Genomic DNA, 14,636 nt, shown 5'->3' on the forward strand with positions numbered 1-14,636 from the left:
TCCACTTTTTCTCTTTCCCTCTCTCCTCTCTTTCTCTTCTCTTTCTTTCCTCTTTCTCTCTCTCCCTCTCCCTCCAGGTTAGGAGAGAGAGAGAGAGAGAGAATGAAAGGCAGATGGCGCCGAACGGGCGGGGAGAGCAGGACGGAAGGTAGAAGCTCCCGGCTGCCCCCCCATCGCTTCTTCAGCCGAACAAGCAGGGGGGGGCAGGGAGGGGGAGCAGAACGGGAGGCAGCGGCTCCAGTGGCGGCAGCCCCATTGCGTCCTCAGCCAAATGGGCAGTGAGGGGGAGCAGGACAGGAGGCAGCGGCTCTGGCGGCAGCCACTGCAGCATCGTCAGGGTCCCCGTCGCCGCCCCTGGCCCGGCCGCCGCCCCCGCCGCATCCTCAGCCACTTTGCCGTCTTAAGAGGAGGGCGCCAAGGCCGGGTGCACCATGAGCGGCCGCGCCGGCAATGGGGAGTGCTGACGAGGGGGGGTCCCGATCGCCGCCAGCCCCACCGCCCTCGCATCCCAAGGTCTCCTTCTCCTGCAGCAACGAGGGCAGCAGCGGCGGCTCCCTGAAAGTGCCCGAGGAAGGTGCCACCGATGGGGTTGAGGTGGGGCCGGGCGGCCGAGAGCCCTGCGGCAGCCAGGTGAGCTTCATGCCTGACTGCCGTCCGGCCCGGACTGGGGTCACATGTGGCCGGTTCGGCTTCCTGGGGAGCGATGCTCCCGCTGGCCGCCGCACCAGCCATGACTGCCGCCCAGCACGGGGAGACATGTGGCTGGCTTGGCTGCCCAGGGAGCGGCCCAGGAAGCAATGCCCCAGCCGAGACTGGAACAAGTAAGCCGGGGGGGTGCACCACCTGCCCCGCAGCCACTTTGCGGCAGTGCTCCATGAACTCAGAGCTCCCTCCCTCCCCCCGGCACTGACCCTCTGTCTCCGGCTCTGCTGCTGCTTGGCACCGGCTGGGCATTGGAGGGGCTGCTCTCGGGGCCGCGGTTTGCGGGAAGGCTGGCCTGCTCAGCGGAGGCTCGGGCAGGCCACTCCCAGCGGGGATCTTGGGGCTTCCCCGCATGGCTCCCCAGCCACGTGCGCCTGGGACGGGGCCAGCCCGGGAAAGGGACTTCCTGGCCACCCTTCTCCCAGGGGGCGGGGCACCCGGGCGCAGGGCCAATGAGGAGCCCTGCGAGGGGGCAAGGCCCATGAGAGAGAGAGAGAGAGAGACAGAAGTGCAAGTGCAAGTGCCTCTGTCTCTGTCTCTCTCATGGGACTTGCCGGAGGGCCGTGGGAGGGCCGCATTTACATAGAGCAGGGAGGGCTGTTTGAGGGCCGGATTAAACCGGGCCGCGGGCCGCAAATGGCCCGCGGGCCGGACTTTGGACATGTCTGCCTTATTGGGTACAAAAGAAAATGGATGAAGTTTTATCAATTAAAGGGAAAATACTAATGACAACCAAGGGAACTACCTGAAAAATGTTTTCTTATTGGCTTTACAAAAATTTGATGTTTTATGGACTTTCTTATAGATAGGGGAAGGTTTGTAATCTTATAAGGGATGAAGAGTTACTAAATTTGGCTATTCTTGTTGTAAGGATGGTTGGAAATCACTTCCTTATATATTTATTTTCTTTCTCTTTCTTTTTTCTTGCACTTTTTATTATTTACTACACTTTTTGCTTTAAGTTTAGTTTGTATTAGTTTTTACTACTGTATGCTGCCCAGAGTCATTTATCATCAATTAGGTTATATAAATTCAATCAATCAATCAATCAATCATCAAAATTACTCTTTTTAAAAAAATATCCAAATATGTCAATCAGCTAAAAGCATAAGAGGCATCTGCATATTATTCTGGAAAGGGATTATGAGAATTGTTGTCTGGGTGAAACAATTTATACAGTGAGCTCTTGATTCAAAAGCTTCATTGTAAGAGATTAAAAAAAACAAATTTAATAGTTGCTCCATATTTCTTGTATTGAGTATGAATGAATAGGATGATTGGCTGCTGCTGAACTTTCTACTTTTATTTATTCGGCATACCACATAGGCAGAGGACAATAAGGTCGTATAGGCAGATCCCTTGTCACCAAGTTTTGTGTTATTTATTTGCCCTGGATCCACCATTTTTTTAATATAGTCAATATGTAGCATATATTTCTTTCAGTGTAATCTAAGTAATGCAATGTCTCATGGAAGCACAGATTCACATCTGGCAGCTGGGCTAATGCCACTTTGAATATGGCTCAAACTTGAACCGTATTATATAAAAATCATATTTTGCCCTTTGATTCTACATATGTTCCTCTTATTTAAAAAAAAAACTACTAATGGGTATACCTTAATAAGTAAAACTGGGAACCAATGTAAACCTTAACCAATTAGACAAAGAAAATGAAAAAAAAATCTTCAAAACCAAGTGTAGTTTGATTAGCTTACAAAATGACTTGACATTTTCATATGAGAAAAATCAAGAACTCAGAAACATAAATAAGAACTTGCTTTCTTCAGCAAAATAGTTTCACTGAACTGTGGTGCAAAACTCCTAAGCCAAATGATCCTCATAACAAGCATTTAGCCAAGTAACACAGCTACACTACTTTTGTTCTGAACATAGTTGAAAGCTGATGTTACCAAGGAAGCTAGGATCTTTATTTTGTTTGCACCAAAATTCTGCAAAAATATTAAAACACATTCATAAATAGTAGAGTTCCCCTTAAGCTTAACTCCTAGTGAATATATGGGCATATTGGTATTGGCAACAATATGGAAACGGTTTGCCATTCTCTTCTTGCAGGATGTTTTTGTTTTTAATTGGTTTTTATTGGGGATAGTGTTTGTATCGTTTTAATATGCTGTAAGCCGCCCTGAGTCCTGTTGGGAGAAGGGCGGCATATAAGTTCAATAAAATAAATAAATAAAATAAATTTTGTTGACTTCCCAAACCAGCCTTCAACCCTGAGAGTGTCTGCTGATCTTCCATCCAAATATTAGCCAAATCTAACCCTTCTTAATTTTTTTCAAAATTAGTCATATTTCACTAGGTGCTGCCACTTGTGCTCAATAATAAAGCATCAAAAGATCAAGAGATTTAGCTAAAAGATTGGGAGTGTAATGGCAACAGATGCTTATCACCCTTGGGATTTGTAGAACCTCTCTCTCTCTCTCTCTCTCTCTCTCTCACACACACACACACACACACACAGTTTCATTTTATTATCCACCATAAGCCAGGACAGTACAGGGTAGCCATGGACAAGAAAATTTGGTTATTTTCTATATATTTAGTTCCTGTAATCTGTTCAGAGTATTTTTGACATTTTGGCACATCCAATAGTTCAGGTGCTAAAGAGTCCAACAGGCAAAACATCTCTAAGAAGTCCATTTTGGAAGGTATTTCTGAAGCTCTGGTATATAACCAAAGGGGGGGGAAATGTCTACATAGAAATGGCAGATGCATTAATAGGATTTTTTTGTAGTAGCCCGTATGCAGAGTTCTACATTCTTCCCTATTGAAAACCCCACACCATCTGCATCAGGCTTGGAAACAAACAAGGTATTCATACGTCAGCTTTAATCTTTTATTCTTGCTTGTTGCTTAAGCGTATCCTCCTGTTTGTTGCAAGAAACAAATCCCTAATGCACATAGCTGTTGTGAAGCTAAAGTTTTAATCATCCATTAGCAGAAAATGATACCAGTATGAAAAATGCTTCTCCACTGCTGATCCCTATCTTGCCTTTATGGTCTCTATTTTGACTCACTGCCAATGGTGCTGTCCTGATTTTGCTTGTGCAGTGAGTGATAAACTGCAGCTGGTTGATTCCTCCAGTATTGCTGACCTCCTTGTTCTGAACATCAAACATGGCACTGGAGGAGGAATGGTTGCAGATCTGGCTATAGGACTTTGCCTATCTTCTCTAGCGTCCTTTTCTTCCTGTATCCCATTCTATAGGTACCCAAATGGAGCACAGTAACTAAAACAAAACAAAAACTCAACAGTTTGGAGTTACAAAGAAAGCTGAATCACAACGAACAATTCTGATTATGACGTCCCTCCCTTTTGTTTTTCTTCCTTTATACAGGCATGATCACTTCCAGATGCACATGCTCTGTTCAAAAAGTAAGGAGGGGGGAGTTCTATCATTTAGGCCTGTTCTGCTATTTCAAACTTTGGCAAATAAGTCAGTTCCTTAAGGAAACAATAGGAAAATTGAAACAGATAAGAACGATCAGGAATCATTCAGAAGGGAGCCTGAAACATCAGCCTGAAACAATCTACAAGTAGCTTTCTGATTTTACCTATTACTGGCCACTCCATAGGGTTTATGAAATAATACTTTTAACACTGGGAAAACTAAGGATGACTCAATCCTTACTCATGGAGTAGGTTGAGATGAAAGCAATGTAGGAGGGGAAAAGGATATAAGTTTATACTGTGATTAAGTGTAAGTACAGAAAGATGGCAGATTGAGTCTTTCTCCCAAGGCCTTTGCCAAAGCCTCCCATTTTGTTCTGACTGTCTCTACTGAGCCATTTAGAATGCAACAATGCTGTTAATTTTAGCAAGGATAACCTGGTAAGCAGCTTAATCTATAAATAGTACTGTCCTGGAATGTTTTAAGAAATTATCCAAAGCCCCAGCAACTTTCTAGCTCCAAATACTTGAGGTCCGAATGGCACAATTAAGACAAATTTTTGTTTTAAGCTAAGGGTAGAGAGAAATATTATGCGACTTCATTGTGTAATTTGTTCCTATTTATACAGTTTTGGGGTTAAAGTACATGTTGTTAAAAATTTAGAGAACAGATTTCCTTATTTCCATATATCATTTCAGAATTTGTAGGGAGAGTTTTTAGATTACTTTTTTATATTACTGATTATAAGTTGGTAAATACCAGTTTTGTCTCTTTTCCCCTGCTCTTTAAAAGAGATTAGAAAAAAGTACAAAATATTTGTACCACTTTCCCAGTACCTATTCCTTCTTTCATTTCTGTTGTTTTTAGGGATCAATGGAAAAACATACAAGGAAAGTAAGATAGTGGTTTCTTCTATTTTCTGTATCGTTCTCTGAATCCACTATGCTATAGGCGCAGAGCATTCATACAGCTGCCTCTCTCTGCTTAATATGCAATGCAGCAAAAGGTATCTCATTCCTGCATTTTACTCATCTGTGTCTCTGAACGGTGTTACAGTGGGAAGTAGTAAAGACATTTAATAAATTATTATCCAAATATCAGTCTCTGGAAAACCCAGCGACATGCTGCTGCCCGCTGATCTTTTAAAGAACAGACCTTTTATTCACTTCCAATTTGTACTATCTTGCTCTCTCCAACTATACCTGCTAAAGTCAAAATTCTCTTTTCCTGACCAACCATCTAGCAAAGACAGCAAGCAAGCAGACACAGGCAACAACTTCTTTCACTTTGAGAAATAATCAATACAAATCTTGCAGGCAATTCTAAACCATTTTGTTCTAAGGCTCCAGGACCTGTCTGCCAAAAATTGCAAAACATATGCCTCTGAATTTGGCCAGGAAAAGAAAAGGCATCCTTAGTTTTGAAAGTAATAGCACATTTGAAACTATTTGCAATGGCAGGATTCACACAATACACCAAACTAGTGGTCTCCAAACTTTTCTCTTATGCAGATCACTTATGCAGATCACTTATGCAGATGATTAGGGGACTGGAGGCTAAAGCATATAAGGAACGGCTGCTGGAATTGGGTATGTCTAGTTTAATGAAGAGAAGGACGAGGGGGGACATGATAGCAGTGTTCCAATATCTCAGGGGCTGCCATAAAGAAGAGGGAGTCAAGCTATTTTCCAAGACGCCTGAAGGCAGGACAAGAAGCAACGGATGGAAACTAATCAAGGAGAGAAGCAACCTAGAACTAAGGAGAAACTTCCTGACAGTGAGAACAATTAACCAGTGGAACAACCTGCCTCCAGAAGCGGTGAATGCTCCAACACTGGAAGTTTTTAAGAAGAGACTGGACAGCCATTTGTCCGAAATGGTGTAGGGTTTCCTGCCTGAGCAGGGGGTTGGACTAGATGACCTTCAAGGTCCCTTCCAACTTTACTTTACTATTATTATTATTATTACTTGCATTATTGAAAGCTTCTGTGAATTGAATATTGAACGCCCTATATGGACAACACTAATTACTGCTTCTTCCCAAACCATCTATCAGGGGTGGCTTTTGGCCCTGAGAGGGAATCAGTTAGAGGTCTACATGAACCCCTCCAGCTGTGATATCACCACCTTTTCCACACAAGATACTACATAGAGCCGACATATTCAAGACAAGGCACAACTTCACAGATCGCTCTTTCAATAATCTGAACGTCAACTAGACGGCCAAGAGGAAGTTTCCCCCGTGTCTTTTTACGATCATCCGGATTTTTGCAGCCCAGTTTTGGGGAACTAGCCCAGGATCCAGGCTTTCTCGTGCTTAGGGCATCCTCTTGACGCCGAGCCGCCCAGAAGAGGACTATAGCAAGCTGCTCTGCCTTTGGGAGGATGTACCGCGGCGCTACCGGACACCGAAGGCAACGATGGTCCTGCCGCCGGAAACCAGCGAAGCTCAGAGTCATTTCTCCCTTCAATTGAAAAGTATCAAGGCGCAAAAATCCCTGGGCTGAAGCAAAAACCTGCTTTAATTCCCCCCCCACCTTCGCCGCCAAAGCAAGCGCGCGCACACGCACACACCCCGCCCTTCAGGTACGGAGTTCTGTTTGCATCACGTGACAACGGAGAGAAGGAAAAGCAGCTTTTTCATCATCCTCTTGGCGTTCCGTGTCTACGTCACCGGCCCGTAACCTATTGCGGCACTGAGCGCTCGCTTCTGCGCTACGGCGGCCGCACCGGTTCAGCCGGTTGCCTAGGTTACCCCTCCGCTGATGCCCGGAACTTTCCTCTACTAACGGCTTCTCCCTTCGCCAAATTCCTCCTCGGCAGGTGAACTTACTTCGGCGCCCTTGACCTCCTTCGCCTCAGCTCCTCCCTGAGGCGCGAAGAGAGGTGGTTGGCGCAGCAGCTTGTGCGGGGCCGGAGCGGCGTAGCTCAGCCCTCGGTAGGAAGGCCTGCAGAGGGGCGATCGAGATATTCCCTGCAGTTGTCATTCCCGCTTTCGCGTAACAAGATCCCCCTCCCCCAAACCCCCAAGGGATCCCCCGCGCGCCCTGATGCTCCCGGAAGAAATTGGCGCGCAGGGGGTGTAGCAGGTCCGGCATAGCTTATGCTCGGGTGACCAACGGCGGGGTGGGGGGAAGGGAGGGGAGGGGAGGGAGGAGAGGAGAGAGGGGGGGACCTCCAATTCTTCGCTACTGCCTAAAGATCGCCCAGATCAGTGGTTCTCAACCTGTGGGTAGGGACCCCATTTGGGGTCGATCGACCATTTCATGGGGGTCGCCAAGCAAGGCTGGCCGCCATTTTTTTTGGCCGCCATTTTTTCCCCCCCTTTTCCGGCGGGTGCCTTACCTCCCTTGGGCTGGGCCAGCTGGTGGTTGGCCTGCTCCGTCTCTGCCACTTGCCAGCTACGCCTTGGCCGGCGCAGGGGGCGGAACCACGCATGCGTGGCGTTCCCAGCCAGGGAAAGTCCTCAACTTACGACCGGTTTAGTCCTCGATGTACGACCGGATTAGTCCTATACTTACGACCGGTTGGGGTCACGGCATTAAAAAGGTTGAGAACCACTGGCCCAGATGTTTGCCGCCCTATCTGAGCAGGCAGCCGTTCACCAGGGCTGACACCGAAGTCAACAGAAAAGCGACATGAAATTTACTGCTCATCCTTATCTTTGCATCTCTTGCCTTGTCCTGTTGAACGGCAATGCCCGGATTTCCTGTGTGAAGGTTGCGTTAAGCAAAATGGTCAAGTCTTCTGGGGAAAAAAAAGGTCCTTGGAGAAAAGCCTTTTGGGGTGAAGTAAAATAAAACCTTTGGGTTTATAGGCTGAAAGACAACGAATGGTTCAGTATTACCTATCCAGCTTGGAGAGTATTTTGATAATGACCTGAAGACGGTGGACCAACAGTTTCGAACCGGTTCTCGCCAAAAGTGCTAAAATACAAAACCCATGGAGGGGCTCTGAAATAAGTTGTCTAAACTGGTAGAAAATAGGAAAGACAGACAACGTGATCCAAACTGTACTTACTTAGTACTGCTTGGTTCAGGGGGTCTTGCTCTTTGCTGGATTTAAATTGCGATCAGATATAGATAAATTTGAAGTTTGTAAATGTAATGAGGCTGATAGATGTAGTGATTAAAGTATTGGACTGGTACTTGGGAGACCCAGGCTCTAGATCACACTCAGCCATAAGCTTCCTGGGTGACTCTACCTATTGAGTCCTTACCATGTACGTGGGATAGGCAGATGTGGACTCTGAGCCAGTTATTCCCTCCTAAGTCCAATCTACCTCATAAGGGGGTGATAGTGGGGAAAAATATTAGGAGGAAGCACTCTATATGATGCCTCCTTTACAGTATAAAAGGCAGGACACAAACCTAATGAAATGAATTAAAATACAGTCTTATTCCATTTGAGTTTTACTCCTGGCATTTATTCCAATCTTATCAAATACAGTTCTTATTGAATTTTATTCTATATATTTTCAGTAACATCATTTTTGTACCTTTAAAATGGTAGGTTAGATATGGAAAATGGATTTGTCATAATTTTATGTTGGAGACTTTTTCCATTAGAATGTTTTATTAAACTCAATTTTCTGCATCCATTGTTGTTTTATATTATTCTGTATAGATATTCTTTAATGATTTGAGATGAGTGATTAGAAATGGAAATTGTTCTTAATGCTGAAATTATTATTTAGTGAATATTTTGTACAATTGGTCACTATACCTAAAGAGCTTAACACTTTTATTTATATTACAAATTATTCTGCAAACACTTTTTTTTCATTAACAGAGTACACATTGATGGATCTTCAGTTATTTTAACAAAGTCTTTTGTAATGTGGCTATCCAGTAGTGTTGAATCAGGAAAATAGAATTGGATCATTGTCTGGTTAGTATGAGTCAATAATATTTTTTTATTTAAATTTGGTGTAAAAATAATATTTACATTATTACTGATGTCTGTGTAAAAACATATGAAAATTGTATATTTAAAAATAAGGAAATAGCATATTTTGAAATTATGGTGTTTAGAAATCAGTGTAAGGAATATTTCTTAAAACTATGTATTGAAGCCAATGGTTCTCTGGTTATAACTAATTTTGACAGTTTATTTGAGCCCATTAGTATGCTTTAGTGAGTAATATTAATAAAACACATCTCCACATCACAAGGTCCGTATAGTCCATCTCAAAATTAAGGCCTTTGTGAACTGGTATTAATTTAATGGTTGTGTCTCTTGCATAAACATTTGTAAGTAAACAGATGGAATCCAGTGCTTTTCTTCATCAGGTGATGATAGAAAGGATAGTGATATCACTTTACCCTACAGCCTTATTCCAACAACCACCCCATTTTGAAGGCTTCTCAATATACAGAACAGCTTTGGAAGAGAAATGGGGACGGGCTGTTGCAGAAATAGATCCAGGGCTTTTTTTGTCATAGAACGCCCAGAACGGAGTTCCGGCACCTTTTTGGGATGGAACCTTGTAGGGTAGGCAAGACGGGTTGTATAACGTATGTGAGTTCTGGCACCCCCTTTTTTTTTTTTTTTTTTTACAAAAAAAGCACTGAGTAGATCTATTCTGTTACTACAGAATTAGAATGTAGGAATCATTGTATTCATAATTCCCTGTACAGGTAGACTTACAACAGTTCATTTAGTGATGCTTCAAAGTTACAAGGGCACTGAAAAAAAGTGACTTATGACCGTTTTTCACACTTACAACTTTTAAAGCATTCCATGATCATATGATCAAAATTCAGATGCTTGGCAACTGGCTCATACTTATGACCATTGCAGTGTCCCGGGGTCATGTGATCACCTTTTGCAACCTTCTGACAAGCAAAGTCAGTGGGGAAGCCAGATTCACTTAACAACCAGGTTACTAACTTATCAACTGCAGTGATTCATTTAACAGTTGTGGCAAGAAAGATCGTAAAATGGGATGAAACTCATTTAACAAATGTCTCACTTAACAACAAAAACTTTGGGCGCAATTGTCATAAGTCAAAATGACTATATCCATACAGAATACTAAAGAAAATTGCTAGCTGTATGTACCATATGTGGTTATCCATCTGGAAAGAAAAAGAGAGAAAATGAATAGTAAGCATTCTTAATAGATGAATTGAGAACTATAATGGAAGCGCCATCAGTGCAAAGTGCCACATCATGCATGTGAACAAAATACTAATTTAAATTAGGATGTTTCTGTGGAGGTATTGAAACAGTTATGGTTTAGTCCAGTGATGGCGAACCTTTTAGAGACCGAGTGCCCAAACTGCAACCCAAAATCCACTTATGCATCGTCGAGTGCCAGGTGGGTGTGGCCCATTGGCTGGGTGTGGCCAATTGGGTGGCCGTGGCCAATTGGGTGGGCATGGCCGCAGTGGTAACGGCAGACTGGGTAGGACTAAAAAGTTCAATCAATCAATTCCAACTTTGCAAGAACTTTTTTTTCCAGCGAGAAGTTGAAATTGACTGATTGAACCTTTTTTTTTTTTTTTGCACACGCCGGCGGAGGCCTAAAGCGAAAAGGTTTTATAAAACCCAGCTGAAGGCCTAGGACTGGGGCTACGACGCACGTGCCCACAGAGAGAGCTCTGAGTGCCGCCTCTGGCACCCGTGCCATAGGTTCGCCACCACTGGTTTAGTCTAAGGCTGTTTTAAGCTTATCATTTGGATTTTGCATTCCTTGCCCCAAAGCAACAGGAGCTTAAATTTGGTGATGCATTTGAAGAAATGTACTTTAGTCCATCCTCATTATAGGCCAAGTGAAGTTTTATAATATAAGATTAGAAAGTAATAAATTTAAAATTCTGGCTAGAATAATTACATACTCCTTTTTCATTTCAGAATGTGTTTGATCATTCTAGTGACTTGGGAAGTTGAACTCTGTTGCTAACTATGGCTCATCGGTTTTCAATTAAAGATATAGATGAAAAGTTTGAGCAGTTTTTAAAAGAGGTACAAATATATTTTTATTTATGTATTTTCAGTGTACCAGTAGAATATTGTGCCCCTTTCTATAATATTGTTAAATGTCTTATCCTGACATCAACTCAGATTTATATTAACTGATCAATATGCTTAGTATCAGATACTCTTTCACTTTCATTGGATATCAGTAAAAGGTACAATTCAATTTCACATTTAAAACACTTTTTTCTTTTTACATGAATGGCATATAAATTAAAATAGTATGTTATAAACATATGGTGAATGAGATTGCATATTGTAGTAAACCAGAAAATATAATTTACAAACAGCAGTGGTGTGGTATTAAAAAAAAAACATTTAAAACATATGTTTTGAAAAATGGTAATATATATAATATTATAAATAGATAATTATTAAAATTATACAATTAATGCTCAATATAATATTAGCAAAGTATATTGAATTATTTTCATGATATAAAAAGAAAATATAATTTGCATAAAGTTCATTGCCCAAATGTGTATTGCTATTCATAAATGTTAAAAAAAAACAAAAAAAAAACACCCCTAAAAATAATATAAATACTTAATTTCTGATTCTTCCATTTTTTTATACTCCATCCAATGTGTGGTACCTATTGTCATAAACTCTGGAAACCCTACTCTAGAGCAGGGGTCCTCCGTGCCACATACTGATCCGCGGCCTGTCAGGAACTGGGCTGCTAAGCGAGCAAAGCCTGATATACACATGTGCAGGATATAGGTAGCATGTGAAATACACACACACACACACACACACACACACGTTCCTGGTGCCCAAAAAGTTGGGGGCCACTGCTCTAGAGAACCCAAAGCAGTGCTCTATTAAGCATTTGTCAGTTTCAAGTATGCATTTGATTCCATCTCCAGACAAATCTTGCAGGATAAGCTGAAGGCCTCCATTAGATAAATCCTTGCTCCTATATATTCATATGGTACATATGAACAAAAAGTTATTGTAGTTCAACAATTGTGCCATATAATCTTGCTTTTTTATTATCTATTTTGTTATCTATTGATTTATTGTCTGGATTTATTCAAGCTTGTACTTTATTTGAAATGGCTTGTTTTGATTAGTATTTTTTTTTTACGTACATTAAGAATTAATTTGTCCTGGCCATTTGTGTCTTCAGTTTGAAAAAAATCTTCCAGGCATGGTTCTGCTACAAGCGCTAAGCCAAAACAGATCAGAGTACAACTTTTAATATCAAAGTGTGTTTCAAATTAGATTGGCTGCTACTTCAGTTCTTCCAATATTGGCAAAGAAGAACATAATAATTAAACTGAATGGCTTATCAGAAGAATTATTTTATAATTCCTATAAGTTAATTCACTTACACAAAAGTTAAACTAAAAGGATCTACAAATACACTTATATTGGTGTGGGGACATTAATTTTCATGATGTAAACATAGAGATTTTTAAGGATTCTATAAGGATATTCTCTGCTCTTTAGGAACACTAGTGATAGGGAAGTCTGATAATTGGCATACATAACTGTCAAATGAGGACAATGTTAATTTGATAAAAATGACAAAAACTAGGCAGAAATAAAAATATAAAATGTTGAATTTCTGCAAATATAGTCAAATAATTTTCAGTTATGATACCCCTTCTGTCCTGTAGAACATTTCCTGTTATGCATGCTCTGTACGCTAGAAAATCTGAAAAGATGTTTTCTTGCATCTTTTTTTCAATTAAAAAATAGATTTCAAAAAGAGTGTGGCTTGAAGAGGAACCACACATGTTCTCCATTGCTGGAAATGGAAATAATCAAAAATAGAATGTGGAGAATGAACAGAGAGGAATCTGTAGGCTAAATAGTATTGGAGGAACAGCTAGTAGCATAGTATAAATGCTACAATTTATCATAAAAATGTAACCTTCTCCTCCAACAATTTATTCGGTGCAAAATTTTATTTTAAGAACCACTGTATTTTAAGCACAGGATTAACCCTCGAGATCATAGACACTTAAACAAGCTTAAACTTGGCTGGCTGATAAAAATTATGTAGCAATAATAAATAATAATAGCAAATTGGCTCTCTTTTTATTCAGTCTCTTTCAGATGATTCACTTGGAAATGAACAAAATCAAAATGTTACTATTCCTGAATCAGTTGAGCAGTCTAAAAATAAAAAGCATCCTGTGCCATGGTGGATAACAGAAGATGATTCAGATGATGGTACAGTATTGTACTGAAATTTATTCTATGTAACATCTCTGCCACAAGGTGTCAGTGAATCACTTTTGTACTCTTATTTGTGTGTGTGTAAATTTTGGGCCAGTAATTGTCTTTCTGGCCTAGACTGGGAAGTAGGATACATACCAACTCATACTAGACCTGCATGTAAATTACCTTCAATGAAGATGATTTCAAGCTAAAGTGGATTGATTCACGCTGATTTTTATTCATATGTATAGAGATGGGGCTGTTTATGTGTGTGAGAGAGAGAGTGAGGCAGAGAGAGACAGAAGGGGAGAAAATGAAGTAGAAATTGTAGGGCTGCAAATTTTTTGAAAGAGGTGCTTAACAGGGTTAAGCATAGTGTCTTTTTCTGAGCTTGGGCAGCTGTTTCAAGAGTTGTTTGAAGCTATATTGTGCTATATTCCACATATTTTTTGTCAATCATTTAAAAAACCGTAAATCATTTTTAAAAACTGTATAATTATATGAGTATAAATAAGTTCATTCTTTTTATAACAGTTCAAAGCACTTTGTGATTGTCTCCATGTTTACATAAACAAATAAGATTCAGGAGAAGTAGATATCGGAGGTCAAACTTGCATTCTTAATCATATATATTAGAATCAAGTACCATTCCAAATAAATATTCAAGGGATCGTATTGTTAATGCATTTCATGTGTTCATTGAGAAATTAACTATTAAACTGTAAAGCACACCGAACAGGAACACTTAGAATATTCTTTCCAACTAAATGCCCAAATAGTGGATTTGGCAAATCTCCTTATCTGTCATATGGCACTGTCTTATAATAATATAGTTTGGGATTTTTATGTATTTTACTTTAAGCATAAATCATTTATTCTGTAGCCTGTTCTCTAATGAAACTTAGCTGGAATTAGCGTGAAGATCAATATTCTTTTTGAAATGAGTGAAAATCAAATAATATGATCAGTATTGGATAAAATTTGGTAGATAGTAGATACTGTTGATTTTTCATAACATCTGCAAAACTTATTTAGTTGTGGAAGTAAAGCTTACTGAACTGTATAGTATTTCAGTTTTGTGAAGAGTTAAGTTTGCAATGAAAATTCCTAATTCAGTGCCCTGTTTTTAATATAAAACACTTGTAAAGAAAAAAACATTATAATATTTACAGCTCTTAAGCTACCATTTCAAAAAGATACTTTGAAGTATTCTTTCTGATGAAGAGTACAAGAAAAAAATATTTAGCAATAAGATGATAAAAGCAAATTAAGTTGTTTAGCCTTATTTTTAGTAAGCGTGATCTAGATTTGCAATTCTGCAAATGGAAGGACTTTCTGATCCACCATAAGCAGAGAGATTATTTTTTT

The 14,636-nt window shown here is 40.6% G+C and overlaps 1 protein-coding gene across 1 annotated transcript in view; it reads left to right on the forward strand.

Annotated features, from left to right (window-relative positions):
- The first annotated feature begins 6,973 nt into the window (after positions 1–6,973).
- Positions 6,974–14,636, forward strand: part of CEP162 (centrosomal protein 162) — a 42,777-nt gene continuing 35,114 nt past the window's right edge. Inside the window, exons 1-4 of the mRNA XM_015825215.1 lie at positions 6,974–7,053; positions 8,907–9,005; positions 10,974–11,084; positions 13,154–13,292. Coding sequence (XP_015680701.1) covers positions 11,025–11,084; positions 13,154–13,292 — 199 coding nt within the window. The 5' untranslated portion in view covers positions 6,974–7,053; positions 8,907–9,005; positions 10,974–11,024. The remainder of the gene's footprint in view (positions 7,054–8,906; positions 9,006–10,973; positions 11,085–13,153; positions 13,293–14,636) is intronic.

The sequence above is a fragment of the Protobothrops mucrosquamatus genome, unplaced genomic scaffold, assembly GCF_001527695.2.
Source record: "Protobothrops mucrosquamatus isolate PMUCROS unplaced genomic scaffold, P.Mucros_1.0 scaffold2549, whole genome shotgun sequence".
NCBI classification, from domain to species: Eukaryota; Metazoa; Chordata; class Lepidosauria; order Squamata; family Viperidae; genus Protobothrops; species Protobothrops mucrosquamatus.